General features: G+C 38.1%; 1 protein-coding gene across 2 annotated transcripts in view; it reads right to left on the minus strand.

Moving 5' to 3' along the window:
- Positions 1 to 2,398: 2,398 nt before the first annotated feature.
- Positions 2,399 to 22,913, minus strand: part of DPY19L1 (dpy-19 like C-mannosyltransferase 1) — a 104,869-nt gene continuing 84,354 nt past the window's right edge. Inside the window, exons 15-23 of one of the 2 annotated variants that reach the window (XM_045564413.1) lie at positions 22,375 to 22,446; positions 20,282 to 20,331; positions 15,559 to 15,583; positions 14,708 to 14,827; positions 13,042 to 13,216; positions 12,201 to 12,300; positions 10,896 to 11,021; positions 5,059 to 5,252; positions 2,399 to 3,686 (exon numbers count right to left, since the gene is read on the minus strand). In XM_045564413.1, coding sequence (XP_045420369.1) covers positions 5,096 to 5,252; positions 10,896 to 11,021; positions 12,201 to 12,300; positions 13,042 to 13,216; positions 14,708 to 14,827; positions 15,559 to 15,583; positions 20,282 to 20,331; positions 22,375 to 22,446 — 825 coding nt within the window. In that variant the 3' untranslated portion in view covers positions 2,399 to 3,686; positions 5,059 to 5,095. Of the gene's footprint in view, positions 5,253 to 10,895; positions 11,022 to 12,200; positions 12,301 to 13,041; positions 13,217 to 14,707; positions 14,828 to 15,558; positions 15,584 to 20,281; positions 20,332 to 22,374; positions 22,447 to 22,913 lie in introns of both variants that reach the window. The other variant, XM_045564414.1, reaches the window with a different exon arrangement.

Here is a 22,913-nt window from a genome sequence, read left to right on the forward strand (position 1 = left end):
TCATGGGAGGAAATGTAAAAAGCAAGAGTTTCCAAAACCCTTTTCTACTTTAATATCCTTTTCAACTTCAAATGTAAAAATGTATCTGTCACGATACAATGCTGTGAAATAAAGGCCAATTCAGGAGTGTAATGAAGTTTAAAAGTAGCTCCTTTTCCTGCAAAGAGAACAATTTTACTGATTTAAATTAGACACTTCTAGCTGGGGGCAGGAGAAAGAGGAGGCAGAAGAGAGAAGCAGGCAGTCTGTGCCCCAGTGCTGAGTCTTGCCTGCCCTCTAACACAGGGAGGAGACTGAAGACTTCTGGGGCCAAGACAAAAGTAATATAGTGGAAGACGAATTTTTAAAATTCCCACACATCACTGAATTTCTCTATTTTCTTCTAGACAAAGTAATGTTACCAAAGTAAGTTCTATTTTAAACCAGAAACTCCTTTTCTATGTCTGAACTGAAAAAAAAGTTCAGTTTACAGCTTCAAACTATTTAAATGATTCCTAAATCACATCAGTGTTCTCGTTAAAAACTACCCTATCTGGGTATTTATCCAAGGGAAAGGAAGTCATTTTGTAACAGAGTAGTTGCCCTGCCCCCATAGATATGGAAGCCTAAAATTGAGTGGGGTATGTGTAACAGGAAATGGCCTGAAAGAAAAAAAAAATGGCAAAAATATTTTCTCTTTGAAACTTTCTCCACTCCCTTTGAGAACTGAAACCTGCATCCCTGCCTCAGGCCAGTGGTAGGTAGGGAGGAGCAGGGAGAAGTTCTTTTGTTCTTATCCCAGCTGGTGTCAGCCCCCTGGGTGGCTGGCGCTGAGTTCACCGGCTTTGTCTTTGGCAGAGATGGGACCATTAGAACAGTTAAACCACAATAGCCTAGAACTGAGGGACTCTCCCTTTAAAAGCTCTGTATTTCTGCCTATGATGGGGGAAAAACTGGATTTTGGGACGACAGTCTACCTTTTTCCTCCTTTGCTGGCAAAGTAATAAATCTCTTTCCTTCTCTTCAACTACTTCTGATTCCGCCTCCTGGACAAGTGCCGAGCTTTCGGTAACAATTTTATCAAAAAACACCTGCACTCAAAGGTTTATTGCAGCACAATTCACAATCGCAAAGATTGGAATCAACCCAAGTGCCTATCAATTCATGAGTGGATTAATAAAATGTGGTATATGTACACCATGCAGTACTACTCAGCCACAAAAAAAGATGAAGTATTACCTTTTGCAACAATCTGGATGGATCTGGAGACCATTCTCCTAAGTGTTGCAAGAATGGGAAAACAAACACATGCACTCACTATTAAATTGGAAAGAACCAGTGTGCACTCAAGCTCACAGAGGGAAGTAAAACTCAGTGGAAAGCAAACCGGGGTGGGCAGAGGGAGGGGAATAAACCAATGTAACGTGTACTATGAACACTATTTGGGTGATGGGCACACCTATAGCCAGGGCTCAAACGTTACAAAAATGAACCATGTACCCTAAAACATTTGTACCCCCTTAATATTTTGAAATAAAAAAACTACCCTATCTATTCTTTGCTTCTTGCAAGTTTTATTGATAATGCCCCCTAAGAGACAAAGAAGGGGCTTCATAAAATTCTGCTCCTGGCAGAGGGACCATCTAACAGGCCCTGGTGGGATGTGCTGTCAGGAATGGTGCGCCCCCTGCAGGCCAGTCTTCCAGCCAGGCTGTTCTCACCCATTAGAGCACAGGTTCTCAAGTATGACCCTGTACTGACAGCAGGAGCACTACCTGAGAACTGGCAAGAAATGCATTCTGCAGCCCCGCCTTTGGCCAGCTGAATCAGAAACCTCTGTGCTGGGGCCCAGCAATCTATAGACATTCCAGGGGATTCTGATGCCTGCTAATTTTGAGAGCCACTGTGTTAGAACACCTCATTCCCCAAAGATGTCAGAATCAATGTGTCACTGTGTTAAGAAATTAATTACACAGGAATGAACACAGCTAAACTGCCTTTTCTCCACAGAGGCAGAACAATAAAGCTGATGTTTGTATATCAAGTAAAAACATGGAGCTACAATTTAGGAAATATTATGACACCAAATTGTTTGTGGTTTAACGTACGAAAAAAGGCTTTCAGCAACTCTGTAATTATCCCCCATATACAGCTTTAAGGAATTATTGCATCCCTTGAAGGAAAGGATAAAGTAATGTGACTCTACCATAAATATAAGAAAAGTCTGGATAATCCCAGCACCTCCCACCACCAACAGAGAGACCAGAAGTCTCACAGATCCCACTGCTACAGTCCGCCCCCTCTTCTCAGGACTGCAGTCTGACTCAAGCCAGTGTATGGCTATCTGACTATACAATGAGGCCCAACCTTTTCAGTCAAGGTGGAAATGAAAATAACAATCAAGAAAAAACACTTTCCACATTTTTCATGATCTTTTTTATTTAACATATATAATACATGTAAACAACTGGCAAAAAATTCATAAAAATACAATACTCCTATGCAATATCACTTTATTCCTGATACATCCTTTCATTTTCTCTTTAATATCACTGGCTTATTTTAACTCTGTACTTTTTCTGTCAAGCGTCTTTAGAGGCTTATCTTTTTATAGAAATACTGCCCAACTTTTTGTTTTTTTAAATGTCACAGCAATAGCTTCTTCTATCACCTCCTTGTCCATCCTTACTTTTCTCACACTAAAGCAAAAATATTTTTGAATGCTTAAAATATGTAAAATACTGAGCTTTAATACTGTTTTGTCATGTATGTGGAGAACCTACTGTTACTCTACGTTGCCATAAGACATTTATGCTCTACAGCACCGCTGCTACTGTGGTCAAAGCTGAGCGTGCAGTGTACCCTCAAGGCCTCTGTTCTAAACTCACTCACCTAAAATATAATCACAGCTTGCTGGTGGAGTTACATTAACAAATACTGTTACAAAACGATTCTTCTGGAAAAAGCTAATTCAGACTACTTTAAATGTTTCCCAGCGTATGAAACAGTTTTAACAGTATTTTAATGTTTTTTCCTGTACAGACTTTCCAATCATTACATGAGAACTTACTTGAAAGGGAATTATTGGAGGGTGAGAAAAATAGAGAATAACTTTAAAAGTGTGATTTAAAAAGACTATAACTGCTGGGTGTACAAAATCAGTCACACTTCGGTGAGAAGCAATCGCAGCGAAGGCAGAGCACACCTCCCTCTTCCCGCCCACGTCCGCTCTCACGCTTCTCAGCCTCAAGTGCCCTCTTCCCACTTTTCTGGATTGCTGCATCGCTGCTCAAATGTTACTCCTAATCCACAAATCCCCAGCTGCTTCCCTATTTTTTAAAACTTTCAAAAGCCTAAGAAATAAAACAGTCAACCAGCAAATGAGAAGCAGTGACCCCAAATCTGAAGAACACTGACAGACTCAATCTCCTGAGCTGCCTCCAGGGAAGCAGCCTCCCTGGAGATGCTGGCTCTGGGCTGGGGGCAGGGTGGGGGGTGATGCCCGGGGGGCCGGTCCAGGCCTCATGTGCCGTCTCTGCAGCTGACTAATGTAAGCAAGCTAGTGCTCCCCCAGACTTAGGCATGTCCTTTGGCTCTGGTAAGAAGGCAGAAAGAAAACAGCTCTTCTGTGGCTCCCAGGAGTGGGCACCGGAAACCATCCCTGAGGACTCAGGTCTCAAGGACAATCCACAATGAGGTTAATCTGCCTGTGGTTAATAAAGAGAACACTGTATAATTAAATGTGTAGTTAGCCATAGCCACGGTTTGCTTAGTATTTAAAACCTTAAAACCATTTCTCAGAACTATGAGGATTCACCGTTTTGAAGAATCTCATTTCACGCAAATTAACCTCTAAAAAACAAAGATTCATATAAGAAATTCAAAGTAGGTTTGGAAATTTTTCAAAATAAAAATAAATAGGCAGGAAAAAGTAAAGAGGAAGACTGAATATACTCATTCCTCGATCAGAAATGATCGTTTTAGAACCAAAATTATAACATAAGGCTTAAGGCTTTGTCTTATTAAAGACAGGCAATCTTAAAAGTAAAATATAAAAGCTCCATCTGTTTATCACTATTCATTTACTTTTTTGAGAGAAAAATTAGTCATGGTTTATTGTATCTTAATAGTAAAAGGAAAATTACCATATACTACAGTCTACTGTTCTACTATAAATTATGTCTGCTCAAATATACATTAGTTTCTAGATGCATTATATTTGGGCTTGTTCAAAATAGTTTTCTTCAAACTACAATTAAACATGAAAAATTTTTAAAGTACTCTAAAGGTATTAAAATATAAACATTTGAATAATACTAAAAATGAGAAAAATACAGTTACCATTAAATTTTTTTAAAACCAAGAATAAGTACTTGATAAGCAACTAAATGAGTAAACAGCACTTATCTGACAAACAGTGTGGGGGAAGGAGAGAAAGACAGCATTAATGCCACATGGTCGGACAGTAAAGGAATCTGGCCCTAACCACTAGGTCCAAGAGTTTGGATTAATAATGGCCAGGAAAGTCTTCATTAACAAGAGCAACAGAGAACAAAAAGAACACAAGGAAGTGAAATAAACAGATAATTCCACAGAGCAAATACCCATGTCTGCCCCATCTACTGTGACTCAAGTTGATGACAGAGGCTGACGTGACTGAAGACCTCACAATAATCACTGAAATGTCCAAAAGACAAGAGCAAGAGGCAGAAAAAAAGAACCAAGGGGCATTAATAGTCTCTAAACTATAAAATCAGCCCCTACATAGTTCAGAATTGACCTATATTTTCGTATCATCCTTGTCACGACCCATCATATTTTTTCATACAGGTAGCTTTGCCCACTTTAGCACAGATATTCAAGTCAAGTACAAGCATATACTCATTTGCATAGCAAATTTTAAGGGGGTACACTGAAACAGTAACCAAATGATAAAAGTATAAGTCATTTTTACCATTAGAATAACATTCAAATTGACCAAATAAAACATTTGCTATTTGAAAACAGTTCCTACAAAAGTTTTTGGGATTTGAATTAAAAACAACACATGACTGATTAGCAAAACATTAAAACAATTACTGATGTAGTTCTCTGTAGGCAGCAGTTCATGTAGCAGTCATTCTTTCACAACTTCTAGGACTTTGTAAACACTGTTCTGGAATACAGTGGTGAAGTGAGGCTTGGAATCCTTCACCAGGAGGTTACATAAGGGAGTTTTCCCAGCATTAGCAGGATCTTCCACATCCCAAATTTCAGGCATACTGCAACCAGGCCTAGAAAAATTAAAGTACACATTAAAAATCGATGCATATTATGTAATGGAAGATAAAACAGAACACATTTATCTTCCTGACCTCATTTCTTTTTTTCTGTGTGAACTGACTTAATTTAACAAAACAACACTATCACGGTTGTTTATGTCATAGCAAGCTGCCCTGACTCACTGTAGGGCAAAGTGAATGCAGCAAAGGTGACTACAAACACAGCGACAGACCTGCAGAACACACGCACTCGGGTGTTGGGGCTAAGACGGACCTCAGCTAAATTCTGCCTTAGCTACTTACCAGGAACACAGTGTTGGGTAGTCAGCTTCACTCAGTCTCAGTTTTCACATTTGTGAAATGGGGAAATACATACCCATGGCATAGGTTTGTTGTGAGGATTAAGAGAGATCAGGTATCTACACCATGCCCAGCACACAGAAAAAGGTATAATATTGATTTTAAAAATTATAACTAGCAAATATGCCTAGTTCACAGGAAAGCTGCATTAATTGTACAGATGCTCTGACTTGCAATGGGGCTACATCTCAATAAAGCCATCCTAAGTTCAAAATATTGTAAGCTGAAAATGCATTTAGTATGCCTCAATTACTGAACATCACAGCTTAGCCTCGCTTACCTTAAATATGCCAGGAACACTTACATTAGCCTACAGTTAGGCAAAATCATCTAATACAAAGCCTATTATATAACAAAATGTTGGATATCTATCTCATGTGATTTACTGAGTACTATACAGAAAGTGAAAAACAGAATGGCACTTGAAGTACGGTTACTACTGAATGCATGCCCCTTTCACACCATCATAAAGTCGAAAAATCATTAAGTTGAAACATTGTAAATTGCACTGTCCGTATTCTAGAATAAGTCAATTTAAAGAAAATCTGGTAGTGTTAAGTGTACATGTTAGCTAAATGCATAATTAAATCTTAAAAGCAAAATATATTTATAAAAAATGGTATAAGTAAAATCAGTATCAATGTGACATGTGCCTAAATAAGGCCTTCAAAATAACTATAACATTTATTTTAAATCAAGAACAGTTTTATAGCTATAACTGTTGGATTTTGCTAGAGTTCATACTTTCTTATTTGCCTTTTAAGAAATTTTTTAAAAAACAGAAAAACATATGGAAAAATTATAGAGAACTGACAACTGCTTGTGTTTTGTCATAGTTGCTTCACTATTCTTTTTTAATAAGAGAGAAAACCCAGAATTGGGATCTTTTTGTTGCCTTGGCTTTCACTCTGCAATTCAGTAATGCCAGCGTGAAGCACCTGTAGGTTACTAGAACATTTTCAACAAGTCCCTTTTATCCTTAGTGGCAGTCCCACCCCACTTCCCACCATGTGGCAAGGATGGTAGCAGGAATGTACATTACTTTTCCTTTTTAAATAAAATCTTTAATTTAAAAGTAATCAGTCATTATAAAAGTTTCAAAATACAGATCTAAACAAAAAAAAAAAAATGAAAGTCACTATCATCTCCAATGCCATTTCTCAGAGGTGACTTCTATAAACAATACAGCATATACCCCGCCAGACCTGTTTTATCCATGTTCAGACACATACACACGCAAACACAGACATGGACGTGGATGCTCTTGGGTTGTTTTTACAAAAATTGGGATTATTCTGAGACTCTTAATAAAATATGGCCATTTTTCTATCTCAGTACATAAAGACCTACTTTATTCTTTTTAGTAGCTGCTAGTACTAACGTATTATTTAATAAATTCTTTACAGATGGATATTTTAATTGTTTCCCATTTTGCCATTACAAAACAATGTTGCTATAAACATTTCTGTGCCTATCTCCCTTCTGCAAGCTGTCCTTCCCTCTGTCAAAGGACTACACTTTTTCACTTTGCCTCCATCAGATTATCTCCTAGAAGGGTTTTGCCAGTGAGTGTTCCCACGAAGAGGGTTCAGGTGCACACTTTTTGCACACCCTTCTACTGACATTCCACCCATGATAATATGGATAGGCTTGGGATTTCTACCTTTTGATTTTCTCCCACATATCAAGGCTGAACTGTTACAACATCAAGGGCCTGTGGTAGTGGTGAGACACGGGAAATAGAAAACTAAGCAGAGTTTTCCTAAGTTCAGTAGCTTTTAGGAAAGAGAGAGGCCAAAGAGGTGCCCTTGTGAGCTCGTCTGCCTGGTGCAATACCCTGTAGTCCTCATCTGAGTTTCCAAAGGTCTCTCCAGGACAGCCAGCTACATCTTCAAATAGCATTAGTGAAAATCTGAATGATTTTCTTCTGAATACATGTATCTTAATTTTATGTCAACTCTATTATTAGAATTAATAAAGGAAAGCAGAGAACTAAGAATGAAAGAGTAATTAAAAACTTATCTACAACTTGCATTCAAGTATATTTAGTGCTTGAATTTGAACACAGAGTGTCAAGTATTTAAAGAATAATCAAGCCACACAATTAAGCCACTTGTAAATGAGATCATATAAATATAGTGCTCACCAATATGCCAGGCACAGATTAAGCACTAGATAAATATTGGTCTCTCTTCCCTTTCCTCTCCTTAGTTCCCCATTTGCTTCCCCTGTTTCGATATATTTTTATGTTTTAGTAACCTACAAGTGTTTCAAGCTGGTATTACTGAATCGGAGAGTGAAAGCCAAGGCAACGAAGAAGATCCCAATTCTGGTAGAAAGCTCCCTGTCAAGAAACTCAGTTTTTCCTACTATAAATGTAAACACTAGATAAATATTACTCCTTCCTTTCCTCTCCTATCTGAGCTCCCTATTTGCTTCCTTGTCAGAACAGAAAGCACAGCTTTTGTTTTGTGTCAAGACTGAAGCAGAATGGACCTGTCCAAGGTTTCCTAACAGCTGTTGTCAGTCTGGCTTAAATCTTAGGGTAGATGGAGAGTGTTGTTTTAATTAATGAGTGAGGAAAACAGATGAGAAAGAGTCACTTTCTTAGCTCTGTCTCTCAACTCCTGCTGCAACAGACACAACAGTGGCAAGCCAAGGCCCAGATGGGAAAATTAAGCACACACCCCCCTCCAGACCCTAACTCTCAGTCTGAGTGCCTCGAAGTGAGCTCTAAATGGAAGTGATTTGAAGTTGCTTAAATGGTCACTGGTTTTATTTAGTGTGCAAGATTTATAGCCACATACTTCTAAATTTGCCTTTATATCCCATCTTGAGTACATATAACAGTGCTCTATCAGGACATGAGACTACTACAGTTATGCAAATCCAAGGAGCTCTGCCAATAGTGTACAATACAAAGCCTCTGCAATTTTCATCTTCTAAACACTATGCAAAGATCTAGAAAAAAATGAAGAATCTTGAATAAAGGTTCATTGTTAGCATGGACAAAAAAAGGTTATTAAAATTATTTTTATGTTCCAGTAATCTACAGGTGTCTCTGTTGGGTCTGGAGCCAAGAGATAGACACACGAAGCCTCATGTGTGGCAAAATGCTGTTTACTTGGAGCAGATGGGTGGGGGCAAAAAAACATCCAAAAGAGAAAAGGGGAGAGCCTTGGGTTTTATAGGGGGTTTCTCCGGGGAAGTAAGTAAGTGGCCAGAACAGCGGCTTCCAATAAATCCTTTTTCAAGCAACCAGCTCTTAGGACCCCTGCCCCAGTCACATCCATCCTTCAGCTCTGGTGTCCTTATCGGGAGAGAGGGGGAGGGAAAGACTTTATCCCTATGGGGGGTTGGGGGGGAATGCTGGCTGTAGCTGTCAGATTTATGACGTCTGAATTCTCCAGACTTGTGCAGCTATTGTTTTACAAGCCCAAGTTTTGTATTAACCATTCTGTCCTATACATACTTTTCGGGTTCCCACCTGGAACAAACCTAACATTCCACCTTTCTTATTATATACATGTAAGAAAAGGAAGGGTAAGGTATGGGAAAAATTAAAACAATTGGGAAGCGGTGTCACTGTCTTTCGGACTGCTTTTTTCTGTTCCTGGAGATTTGGTCATCTTTGAAATGCAGTCAGGCCTATTGCAAGGGATGTGATCTTTGCCCCTGAGATATGGTTTTGGGCAGGAAACAAAGGCCTGGAGTTTACCCCCTCTGCCAGTCTGCCTGAGAGCTTTTCAGGAAACACCTTAAGGCTGTAAAACAAATTCTAAAAGCTGAGAGCTAGGGAAATGTAAAGAGAAAAGATTTACATTTCTTTCCTGGGCTCTTTTAGGTGTTTGTGAAAACAGTCCCAGCAGATTGCCTGCTGGTTTGGGAGAGAGACAGCAAAGAGTAGGGAGAGTTCAGAATTGATCTTTAGCTGTTATTAGAAAATTGGGAGATTCAAGGCTGCCCTAACAGTCTCCAGAGAGCAAAGCCCAAGGAAGTAAAGAGGGTCCCAATTCTGGTAGAAAGCTCTGCCAAGAAACTGCATTTTTTCTGCAAATGTCAGCCCATCATTCATTTACTATAATGTGCTCATGAAATTTTTGTGAGAAATGCTTATAACTTTTTTGTCCTAAATTTATATAACAAAGTTCAAAGTGAGTATGTGAATTTCATATATATTCATATGTTCACAAATACTTAAAGCATTTTCTAAATTATTAGAACAACAACATTTTCTATAAATCCTGATTGAATTCAAGTCACTTGGTACATATTTATAAGAAAATCATTCAACAATCAACAATTATTTTAGTTCCTTTGTGGGCAATGCTGGGTAGATACTATGTCACAGAACTATTTTCACTCATGAGTCAGTATTTTACAATTTTGTCTTAACACCCTTGGGTACCATTGACATATATGGTGGACACGTATGAATAAGCCACAGATACAGCAATCTTCCGAAGGCTTCTGTTTAGTTAAGGAATAGAGAGAATTTTAAAAAGAATAGTATTCTACAAAATACCCTTGATTTCTGGAACTGCCCACGTGCCGTGCTCTTCATGGAGGGAATGTTCTGGTATTTTAATAGTAGGCTCCTCTCATTTGCCGTCTGGTCACCTAGGTACAGCATTTCTAGATGGCTAACTTTAGATTCACACTTGCTTTCAAGATCTTATTAACACTTACAGCTATACTCTGTTTAGTGAATTTCTCTGTGGAAATAGAAATTTCTAAAACTATAAATCTAAGAGAATGTGGGTCACAGTAAAGTTAATTATTTTCCCATTCAAATAAGATGTGAAATGCCAAGAAAGAAAAGTTTCATTCTAAGTCAATGAAGACAGGGCGCCTCATCCACCCGCAGGACGTGGTGTGGTGCAGAGATGTGGGATGGAAAATGCGTGTTGGGCTTCGCTACAATGAGACTCCCCACTATTTGGTTTCAGACTCTGGAAGTCTTTTGAAATAAAACACACTCAACTTTAAAGTTTTTTAAAACATCACAGGCAAATATGGACAAATTGGGAGATTATCAATCAGTGCCAATATCATCTCTTTAAAGTGGTATACACATGCAAATCATAGAAAACAAACATACTTGTAACAAGACAAGAAAAAAACTCCAAATAATTACCTAAAAAGTTTTTCCTATTCATACTTTGCAAAATGTTGTGTGTGCATGTGTGTGTGTGTATCTCTAACTCACACGTACCATGAGCAAAGTACTTGCCATGAGCCTGGATTAACTTTTCATGTCATGATTATAAAATATAAACCATGTTGAATACTCACTTGGATCTTCTTATACACCATGACTCTTCTAGAATGTAATAATTCACTTTTAACTTTATCAATTCTTGCTTCACTTCTTCAGCTGCTTTTCGGCTATACATTGAGTATACTATTTTTGTTCTGGCTCTTCAAAGAAAAATAATTGGGCAGAAAATTTTCAAGATTAAAAGGATATAATCAACATATTTGGAAGAAAGCACTGAATGGGACTAGCAGAAAGACTATATGGAATAATCAGGTCAAGAGAAAATTTCTCACAGGAGTTCCTGCTAAGGGGCATTTGTGAGGTCAAAAGCAGAAGGCAGAAATAGCATAACAGTCCTGGGAGAAGAGGTAGAGTGTCAAGGCATCCATGCATTTCCAAACTGAGTCCTGTTTCTGTTTGTTCATTTGTTTTTGTTTTGAAATTCTTCACCACTCTATCACGTGTAAGAGTCAGGTGCCCTGTGTGTGTGTGAACAGGGATGAACTACCATGAACACAACTGCAGGGGGACTCTGAAGCCGCAACCATCCCAACTTGGATAACAATAATTCACATTAAATAGTCCTCTGTTTTGTCTCTATTATAGATTTAAGAAAAACTAAACATATTCAACAAAAGTGCTCTAGAAATTAGCTTGTGAAATCGATTTTTTAATGAAAAAGCTTTTTGTTTATAAAATGTGCATCCCCACTGTTATGCAAAAGAATATACTAACAGATTCACCTAATCACTTAGGAAATGAACAGCTTCACCTACCCTAGAAACTGCATGAAAATTAAATTTACTTTTTCTTCTAAGAGAACACAAAGCTCTAAATTATGAAAAAATAGTAAGCCTCAAAAAACCCCAGAAAACAGAAAACACTCCAGATCATTTTAGCAGGCTATATTGGTGAAAACCAGAATAAAACCCTATTTGAATGGGATTCTATTTCCAATGACTCCTTAGAATTCAAGAAAAACCTCCTCCTGAACCTGAAACACTGCACGCTAATGAATCTTCAGGGCAACTTAGGATGGTGACTAATAAGAATCTGGATATTCTGGAGCCCTGTCAACCTGTAGGAAATTGATATAGTATGGTTTATTTTGTCTGCCTGCTAGAGAAGATAGCCCCAAAGGTTGTATTAATAGTTTTACTGTTCTGTGCAGCCTTAACAGTTTTGTTTCTAGCTTAGCAGTCTTGTTTCAGCCTCCTTCTTCCTTGACTCTACAAATTCCAGGACATCATATCCTTTTTGAGACACTCCTTATTATTTTGCTGGTCTCCTCACTCACTGCACAGAACATTTATTTTTGACATGTGAAATTCTGTACTGACCTTAAGCCTGCATCTTCATAATGCGGATGATTCACTACGGGCCGAAGTGCAGAGAGCTTGACACTTGCCATCGTGGGCATGGCACCCGCGAACACTGCATCTGGTAAGCAAGAAGAAGGTCTTAGGCAGACATAAGGTGAATGTGAGAAAGGTCTCCTTCTTAGTTAAACTCAGGTATTTCACAGGTGACAGAGCAGGGGCCCAGAGAGGCTCGTGACTTCAAGATTCTGTGGCAGAACCAGAATGAAGTGGGATGGATGGCTGATGAAGTGGTAGTCAGCAAATGGGCCAGCAAACTCTTTCCTTGGAGAATTGAGCTTCATCATCTCATCACTGAGGACTTCTTTCTTTTATCTTCTTCTTTTTTTAATATCTTAGAAATCTTTCCTGATTCTAAGAAAGAAGTATCAAATTGACTAGAAAAGCTTTATATATAGCACCAAGGAATTCTGGAAGACTCAGATGACAACAAAGTCTCTCCTTCTACACATGAATAAAATATCACATTCCATGAGTTAACTGCAAGAAGGAATATTAAAAATTCCTTGAGAAAATAAGCATAAAAATTATTTTAAATGTGGCATTAATAACTTAGGATAAATTTTGAAAAAATTAAAATTTATCAAAAATAGAATTACTAAGAAAATATGTATAATAATTACCCTATAAACCATTTAAGCAGGATTGATATCTTCTTTTTATTTATTTTTTTTGGATATTCTAGAGACAGCATTGCTTAAAAAGAGTAAGACCATTGGAAGTAACTTGGGTTTAAGATTTTGCAGTGATATACAAAATTGTGGGGAAAATACTAGTTAAATAATGACTTTTTTTTTTTTACCTGGTTTAGTACTGTATTTGATCCATTCTATAAGTTCTTCTTGTGGCAAATTGCTGAACTCCCCTACAATATTCCACTGGGTTTGTAGATTTGCTGAACCTTGTATTGACATTGCTGCTAATATAGCAAAAACAACAGCACCAGGATGTATTTTGCAAAAGAGCCATCCAAATAGCTGAAACCAAATGGACACATTGATAATTGTTAGTACAAAGCAGTGTGTATCCAATAAGAAAAAATTTTTCCCAGAGAAGAATGTGCTCTCTGCTAGCATCTCAGACAAAGGATTAATTATCCAAAGGATAAGTTCCAAAAATAATGATTCTCAGGATCAAAAGAATTCTATCAGCAGCCTCATATAGATGGACCATGACTTTAAAAAGCTTCTCTCTCAACCTGCTTTCTCTTCTCCCAGATTCAGGTAAAGCCACTCCCAACTAAACAATTTACAAGGCTAAGTACAAAATGAAAATGTGGGGTCCCTTGTTCAAAAGTTATTAAGAGTCTCATGCTCGGAGGCTCTGCATGGAAGGATTAAGGCATATGAATCCAGAGATTGCAGTTCTCTCTGGCCGACTTAATTTTCAGATCTTATAACTACTATGTATTTGTTGAAGGGTGATATATTTGCATATAAAAATAAATGCATCCACTTTGGGAAAAAAAAGTTATTAAGAATTTCAAAACAGCAACAGTAAGCATTAAACAAAGTGCAGGGTCCTGAGTGCAGTGCCTGCGTGACAGCAGCGGCCCACCCCTGTGAGGCCAGCCCTGATAAAAGGCTAAGTAGTGCCTCTCTCTAACACAATAACAACATTCTGATTGGGAACCTTGAGGCTGGCTAATTTTTTTCCATATCCAAATAGTTCACACTCAGTAATAATGCTTCGCCCCTCCCTGTTGTTCTCTTCTTAATATTATTTCTCTACATGTCTGTAGAACCAGATTTTAAGTTTCTTGAGGGCACACATACAAACTTTGGGTTTTTGATTTTTCCATCCACCAATCTACCCCCATCCCTAGGGCATAGGGTGAGTGCTTAGTAAATGTCTCTAGTTAATAGAGGTACTGCTGTGTTTCACCTTGGCTGGATGATGAAAAGGTGACACCATGGGGAAGCATAAACCTGTGAATACAGAGCAAGGGAGCAGTGTTCCAGGAAAAATAAGCAGCAAATAACCAAGGAAGGCTTAAAGTAAATTTTAAAAAGCAGAAGTCAGGGATGTATACACAAAGGTATACCAAATAAATGAAACAAAATTAAGCTTGATACTAAAAAAGAACATAGAATTTGAAAGTACCTGTAACTTGAAATCAATTATTAGAATTTTTTGTGATATGAATGTCAAAAGAACAACAACAAAAAGCTATTCCTACAATTAAGCTTTGCTTTCTGTCAGCACCTGTAGTAATCACTCATGAAATCAGCCTGCACTAATTCAGTCCTTGTTGTACACCAAGGACTATTTTACAAGTCAGAAGGATACACAATGATCAGCTTTGGCCCTTACCCTTTAGGAAAGATTAGTACAAAATCATGAAGAATTTTAAGTAAAATTACTTTAAAACCTTTGGGTAATTCAATATTATTTGAGGGCTACTCAATAACAAAGACTGGAGTAAAATCATCATAGCAGCTATGACTCCAAGGTAACCACTGCATTACCTGTCTTGAGCAGATCAAGGAAGCCATAACACACATGTGTGGTGTCAAGAAGAGTTTTAGTCTCATAATTAAAATACCAAGGGCTGTATACGCTAACAGTTGCAATGCATGATAAACCAGCTGAAAGAAAGAAGAAAACATTTTTTACTTCTAGTATTTGTGAAGTTTAAGAATATACTATTATGCTGGTGAATATACAGAAAAGAATACTTTTTTCTTAGTAGTAAAAAATCATGCTACCTTGATTTCTGAAATTTGTAAAGTAGTTCTTACAATTCTCTTTCAAACTGCCCCATTTTAGTAGAAGGCTAAATTATGAAGTCACTAAGTCAAATGTTCCTGTAATTCTCACAGTCAAGCCTATGGTTAATAAAGCCCACATTTCTGAATCTACCTTGGTGCTACCATCAGACCAAGGCAGGAAGGCGGTAAAAGAAATGACTGCTGCCTCAAGATCCTAGAGCTCCATCTCGGAGCTGTCTTTAAAACTAGGCTGGATCACTAGGAGATGGGAGCAGCAACACCAGTCACATCTCCGAAGCCTCCGGGCAAGGTGAGCAGAGAGGAAACTGATTTCCAATCATGCAAGACACCTCACATATGCATCTAAATGGGCTCCAGAAATCAACTGCTGTTACTGTAAGGATCGTCAGCAGCAGACGAAACAAGCTCCCTAGTTAATTGTTTTAACACACGAATGGTCAGTGAATTTGTATGTAGCATTCTCATAAAAACACATACTGGCTGTTTTGAAGATGATTAATGACAACTGCCAATAAACTTAGAAATTGGAACTAGAAAGAAAAGTCCAAATAGATAGATAAGTGAAATTTTAGTAATGCTGTCTTTACCTCTCCATGATCAAACTGGTGTTTTCTGAAATGAAAAACAAATACTGCTATTGAATCATTATTTGCATTTATATCTTACAAATGCCAATTTTACAACTTCCATAATATTCTCTCAGGATACATATACATAAATCAAAATAACGAAAAGTTATATACAAAACTGTTACTAAAATCATTTAAGAAAGTTTATTGAAAATGCCAATGTTGCATTATGTCCTGAGTATCTGACTACATGGGTATTTATTAGGCCAACAAAAGCTCCCTGTGGTGTACCAGATCCCTCACCGGTGATAGGCCGTCAACACAGGGAGTGAATAATAAGCACTCTGAAGCCTTCATAGCCCCATACGTCTGCTTCCCACCCCTGTGGTCCCTCAGTGCCCCCCTAAACTGCAGCTGCTAAAGAGGCAATTTAGGGTTAGGAAAGCCATATAAGAGATTTTTTTCAGCACCAGCTGTGGAATATACAAATAGACACAAACTTCCATCTTTAGCTTTGCTTGACAGCTCTAAGTTGTCGAGAAGGGACACATGCTTAGAGGCTGACATATCCTCACCACGTCTCACTCCTGCCCCGGCCATCAGTCCTCATCACTGCAGTGAGGGCAGTCTTGCCAATGGGAAGCTGGCCACGCTACTCCCTTATTTAAAACCCTGCGATGGGCTCCCTTTGCAATTAAACTCTCAACTCCTTGCCCTGCCACATGTGGTCTTTCTACACCAGCCCCACTTCTCAGCCCTGAAGCTTGTCTTCAACCATGCTCCCTCTTAATTGCCGTGCTCTGTCACACTAGACCACTTACTCCTTAGACCATCAGAGAGCCCGACTCCCCCACATTCAGTGCCCTCTCCTGGGTCACTCCTACCCCCCTTCCATGTTTTATCTTCTCACAGAAAACAAAATTCTCATTTGTGGTTTATTTGATCATCATCTGTCTCTCCCTACTAAAATGAACCATTCAGGAGTACAGAGTACAAATTCATCCATCCATCCACTCAATTTCACTGAGCACTGAGGACGCTGGAGATAGAGCAATAACAAAATAGACAAAAATTCTCACCCTCATGAAGCTTACATATAAGTCAAAGGAGACAAACAAAAAGCAAATAAACATATATCACATGATGATGAGTGCTGAGAAGAACAGGAAACAGGGTGAAAGACACAGGGAGAGTGGGGTACCCAGGAATGTGTGCATTAATCCATGTGGTCACCAACCGAGTGACATCTGAGCGAGTGACATCTCAGCTCCTGGGGGAGCTGAGAGCGTGAGCCCTGAGGATTCCGCAGAGAAGGGCATTTCAGGCAGAGAGAAGAGAGGATGCAAAGGCTCTGCAGTAGGGGAGGTTCTAGTGGGCTACACAAAGACAGTGTGATTAGCAAGGAGAAAGTGAGCAGGGCCATGATGCAGGGGAGACAAGAAGGGACGAAGGGCCAGAAGACACAGGGCCCTGGAGACCATGACAGGGACTCTGATTTTACTCGCAGTGATGTGGAAGATGACTTAAAGAGAGCAGCGGCAGGATCTGACTTCCGTTTTAGAGGCTCGCTTTGCTGCTATGCAGAGAAAGACCTGGGGCAGCAGGAGCAGAAGCAGGGAGTCAGTCAGGAGGTTATGAGGCAATAACCCAGGGGAGGTAACAGCGACACGAACCAGGACAGCAGTGATCAAAGTAGTCAAAGTCTGGATGTAATGCTGAAGGTGATGAAGAGGGGATTTATAGATGGATGGGACGTGGCATGTGAGATAAAGAGCAGAATCAAGAACGATGCCAGGCTTTCCTAGCTGAGGCACGACAACAGAGGTCCCGATCAGATAGGGACAGTCCGGAAGCATGCTGGCAGGGGTATGGTCAGATGTGCAGTGTTGTACTCATTAAAAGTTGGGATTCTCACTAGACACCCAGATAGAGATGACAAATTATCAAATAATTACATGTACAAATCTGAGTTCAAAGGAGAAGTCTGGGTCAGAGATAGAAATGGGTGAGTTGACAAACACACCTTCTCCGTCTTAAGCACTGATATGTTCCCAAGACCTAGAGCAGTATCTGACACATAGCACTCAATTTTTTTTTAAATGAATGAACAAGTGAATCAATTAACTCCCAACCCAGGTAAGCACATAATCTAATTTGTGAAATTAATATATTGGAAAACTCAGTAAACATGGGGTAAATGAAGAATATAAGATGGTTCTTTCTTTATTCTTCTTTCATGCCAAGTAAAAACTATCAGTTACCATTTACTGAGCATTTACAATGTTAATGTGTTTAGTACATTCCATTAACTCTGATCTTACAACCATTTATTATCCCAATTTACAGCTAAGGAAAGGAAGTCACAGAGCTACTAAGTGGCAGCCAGGACTATATTTTGACTGATTCCAGAGGCAATATACTTTTACTACATCCTGCTGCCAATATCTTACTTTACCTCCTCAATCCCTGAGTAGAGGGGATATTGGTATTCACCATCTTGATAATTAAAATTTATCAACTAGCTTTCTCCTTTTTATATTGGCACATGACTTTTGCAGTTATGTGCAATAAAATGTCAAAATGCTACTCTTCTTCCAAAAATGAGCTCTGATCCTACCTGAAATGAAAACCTCATGAAGCTCAATGGTTTTCTATAATTATTTCTATAGTTGAGTTATTCTTGAAGGGATGGTTTTGTTTCTGTGAAAAGTCCCACTTTCCTCTTCCAGAGCTGCATACTATAGCTATAACTTTGTAGCTTATTTCTGAGCTCTTCAGAAATATTCACCTCAAATGAAGAGAAATGTCAGCATTATACACCAGAATCTTTTTCCTTTTCCCCTGGACCTCAACTAAAATGCTTCAGGTATGACCAAGGGCATAGTTATAGGAAATTGTTTCCAAATGAGAAAAAGGATTCTCTTAGGAGTATGTGCAATAATTTATCATGGTGTTGGCAGAGATTTGGATGTGAGGGAATAATATAAGGCTGTGTATGTTCAAGTTATAAAAGAAAATACAGATACACATAAATCCAACAATCCCTAGGCCCCCACATCCCACAAAAGAAAGTAGAATTAAAACTTGCTTCACTCCATCTTCCAATCATACACTCTTAATAGTTAGTGGGTTTTATTCTTCCAGATCACTCTTATGTACAAATAAACACAAAATCTCCATACTTTAAACAAAAGTATAATAATTACACATATTTTTAAAATTCAGTGATGTATGATGGAACTACTTCCATAAAGATGGCCTGGCATTCCACTCTATGGTTGGATCATAATTAAATCAATCCCTTACTACTAATAATAGATATTTTGGTTGTTTCCATTTTTCACATTACAGGCAATACCACAATAAGCACCTTTTAACCATTATCTCTGCATTTCTGTGAGCACTTCTACAAGATACACTTGCCCTGGGGGAACTGCTGGGCTAAAGCACAGGCCTACTGTGTGTTTTGCTGCGTACTGCCAAACTGCCCACCCACCTATTTCCTCATTTCCTTGCAAGCACTGGATATTATTAATTTTTACAAATCTGACAAGTTAAAAGGTTTTCACTTTAATCTGAATGTCTTTATGATAGGATTGGGCACCGTTTTGGGTGCCCATTAGTTATGTGTAAATATTCCCTCATTGAACTACTATTCTTGGCTATGTGCCAGGTACTGCATATAAACTGATGAACAGACATGATCCCTCCCTTCAGGAGAAGCAGGTAATACATCAGTATTTAAGTACAAATGGTGATAAATATTAAGAGAAAAAGATAAAGGGTGTGATGGTGAAAACAGCAAGCAAGAGGACAAGGAATCTGCTCAGAAATTGTCAGGAAAGGCTTCTTGAAGAAAGTAACATTTAAGCAAGGATTAAAGGAGTCAGCCACGCAAAGAACCAGGCTAGGAGGAAAGAAGAGACGGGGGAACAGTTATGTGCACAGGGTACTTCCTGCAAAGCTGCAGAGAGAGAAAACTACTTGCCATTGTTAAAGAACAGAAAGGAGATCCATGGGACATGAGTCTACTGGGAAAGAGAAAAGGAGAATTGATTTTCCTCTCAATTGCTTGTTTGTGTCCTTCACTTACTTTTCTAATAGGATTTTAGCATTTTTCTTATTGATTTGTAGAAGTTCTTTATATATGATGGTGATTAGTCCTGTGTCATATATCACAAATATTTTCCCCAATTTGTCCTTTTTCTTTTAACAATGTTTACAGTATCTTGCCAAACTAAAGTATTTATCTGGTCAACTTTGTCAACCTTTCCTTCTGGCACATAGGTTTTGCCTTAAGGCCTCTCTAACTCTAAGATTATAAAAATTCTCTTCATTAATTTTAGAGTTTCTTTTTTTTTCTGTATTTAAATCTTTGTTCCATTTGGAATTTATTTTGTGTGGTAAGTAAGGTATGATCCAGTTTTGTATTTCCCTGCTCATTTCCCAATAGGCAGTACTTTGGTCCTAAAATCACTCATAGAATATTTTCCCTGCTGAACTGCCGTATTAATACAAAGCTGTGTTCTTCAAGCACAGATTGTGTATAGGGCTACTGTCAGATTGTACTGGATGAGATCTCAGGGATGAATGAGTGATGTGCTGTGCTCTGCACAGATAGGGAATAATGAGAAAAGACAAGAAGGGGAATGATAACAACAGAAAACAAAATTAATACATTGTAAATATCTATTTAACAAATGAATAGATGAGGTAACAAAATTCTTAATAGCATATTTACCTTATATGTGTCTGTTGTTTAGCTAAGACACCCCACATATCACTAATAATCTGTAAATACATTTTTAAACACATTAGAAAAGCTGTTTGGGGAAAAACAAAATTTTAAGTAACATATATTCTAAGCTTTAAAACCTTTAATTAAAAACATAAGAAGCATGGAGATAAGAGATAACTTGGAAAATAATAATTACAATTTACTCTTATATTTGTATAGTATTTGATCATACTTAATACTCAACAACCCTGCTAAATTATAACAGGCTCAGACGGATTAAATGACCTCCCTGAAGGTGGACAACTAAGAAGCATTGCGGGGTCCTGAAACCGGAACTTCTGGTTTCAAATTCACATTCAGTGCCGCTTCTACCATGCCAAGGCTGTTGTCAATACCTCTACTTAATTATACACAGGCAAAACTGGAGAACTGGCTCAGAGACTGATACTCACAGCTAAAAGCATTTGAAACACACTCGCTGTGCTTTCATATTTAGCAATAATGGGGAGGTCATCTAATCTGAAATTCTCGCCCTGGTATGGATACTCTCCACCACACTGCTGACAGGCTTTAATTCAGCCCTTGGAAGAACCACCCAGCTGCTGCTTGAATCTGTAACGCTTCCCTAATCAGTCCAGATCAATTCTGGTCAAAAGTCTCAAAAGTCCTACCTCCTAGAATTGCCCATAATTCTAAGCAGCCAGAAAGAGTGCGACCTTATTTTCAAGTGGCAGGCTTTTAAATATTTGAAAATAATTACCCTCTTTCCATTTGAATCTTTTCCTTTTTGAACCAAACAGCCCAGCTAATTGTTTTCATCATCCCTCGCCACCCACGGTCCTGTCTTCTGTCTTCTGAATATATTCTGGGTGGCCAACATCTAGTATTTTCTGAGTACCTACTAGGTACAAACCCACATAAAGTATATAAAAGTACAAAGCAAGCGCAGAGCCTGGCACACAGCAGGACTGCTGATTAACTGATTAGAGCTGAAAAGTGCTGTGAGGTTACAAAGCCCAAATACTCCGTGAGATCCAATGAGGGGTAAGATGCAGAGCCTTAGTCTCACTCTTCCCTTGCTTTTTAAAAAAATTAATTATTTAAGAATATCACAGGGGTACAAACTTTGGTTACATATATTGCCTTTGCACCACCAGAGTGAGCTACAAGTGTGCCCATCCCCCAGACAGTGCCCGTTAGGTGCGAGGCTGCAACATCTCTGATCTTCCCATTCTGCATATGTCAAAATGGGGATGATAATATCTGTCTACCCCACAGGGCTGTCAAGTAACCAATGGAAATACCCACGTGAAAATGTTTTGGGAGAGTAACAAAGCACAGTACAAATATATAATGTGAACAATTGTTACAGTATAGAAAATTCTACAAATATGTGACATTGTGTTAACGCAGAAATCACTAGCTACAAATCAGAAAACTTCTAAGGTCTATCACCTATTTTTTGATCACAGATTAATCTCAATTCATTCTGTTATAATACTTGCAGTTATAGAGTTCATAACCTCTGAAAAGAAGGAGAGAAAATACCACACACCTGCTCAATGAAGACTGGAGCTTCTCTGGCCTGATTTACATCTGGGCTTAGAATTTCATTATCAAAGCCAAGTTGGGGGCCTAAACATTTTATTTAGTTAATCAATACATTTTTAATACTCTATTTTTCTTTTTGATGAATAATAAACATGATCCAGGAGTTATTTAACACTGTACTTTCACTTAGAAAGGCATATATTAATACTTCAGGGAAATAGTACCTAAAAGTTTAAAGTCAGTCAGTAATAATTTACAAGTTGTATCTGGGTCAATATGGTCTCTGATTATGTCTTCCAAAAATACATGAGTATCAAAACTTGAGCCATCCTTTTCCTATGTCTGTTTTACACTAGCAGATATCAGAATATTTTAAAAACTTGTAAATGACTATCAAAGTCTATCAATAAGAAAATACAGAATATGTTTCAATAAACCCATACGAAACACTGTATCAGATTAACATGTGGCCAAGTATATATAACTACCATGTAAAAACAAGAAAATGTTTTAGTATTAGAAAGAGCCTTAAGTAAGAGACATACCTTTCTAACAATTGCAATAAACACTACAAGAACAACTGGCAGCAACAACGTCTTTGTATATCTCAGTGGAGTCTGAAATTTAAGGAGATATTTTGTTAGAGGGAAATGTTATTTTAACCAAACAAAATTTCATTTCAAATAATAAAACAGGTGAATTTCTAAAAGTATAAAGAAATATAAACATTCACCCATCAAGGGTACAATCTACTCTGATTTCCATCATTAAAATGAAGGTGTATTTCCACAGAAACAAACTTTCCCAAAATGTTGAGTTCAATACTCTAAAAATTAAAGTTCCCCAACACCTAAGTGTGAAATGTGACTAGAAAGATTACGGTTCACTTTTGCACTCTACTTGTCTAGCTACAGAGCCCAACTTAATATTCTGAAGTAAGCAGAGTTCCTTTAAATGGAATAAGCCTTTCCTCTACGTTTTGTGAGGAATAAAAATCTTACCACCCCCTTTCTCATTCACTCACACACAAATGTATACAAAATAACCAATGTTTATAATAGGCACAAAAGACATTTTTACATTT

This window comes from Lemur catta, chromosome 11 (genome assembly GCF_020740605.2).
Source record: "Lemur catta isolate mLemCat1 chromosome 11, mLemCat1.pri, whole genome shotgun sequence".
NCBI lineage: Eukaryota > Metazoa > Chordata > Mammalia > Primates > Lemuridae > Lemur > Lemur catta.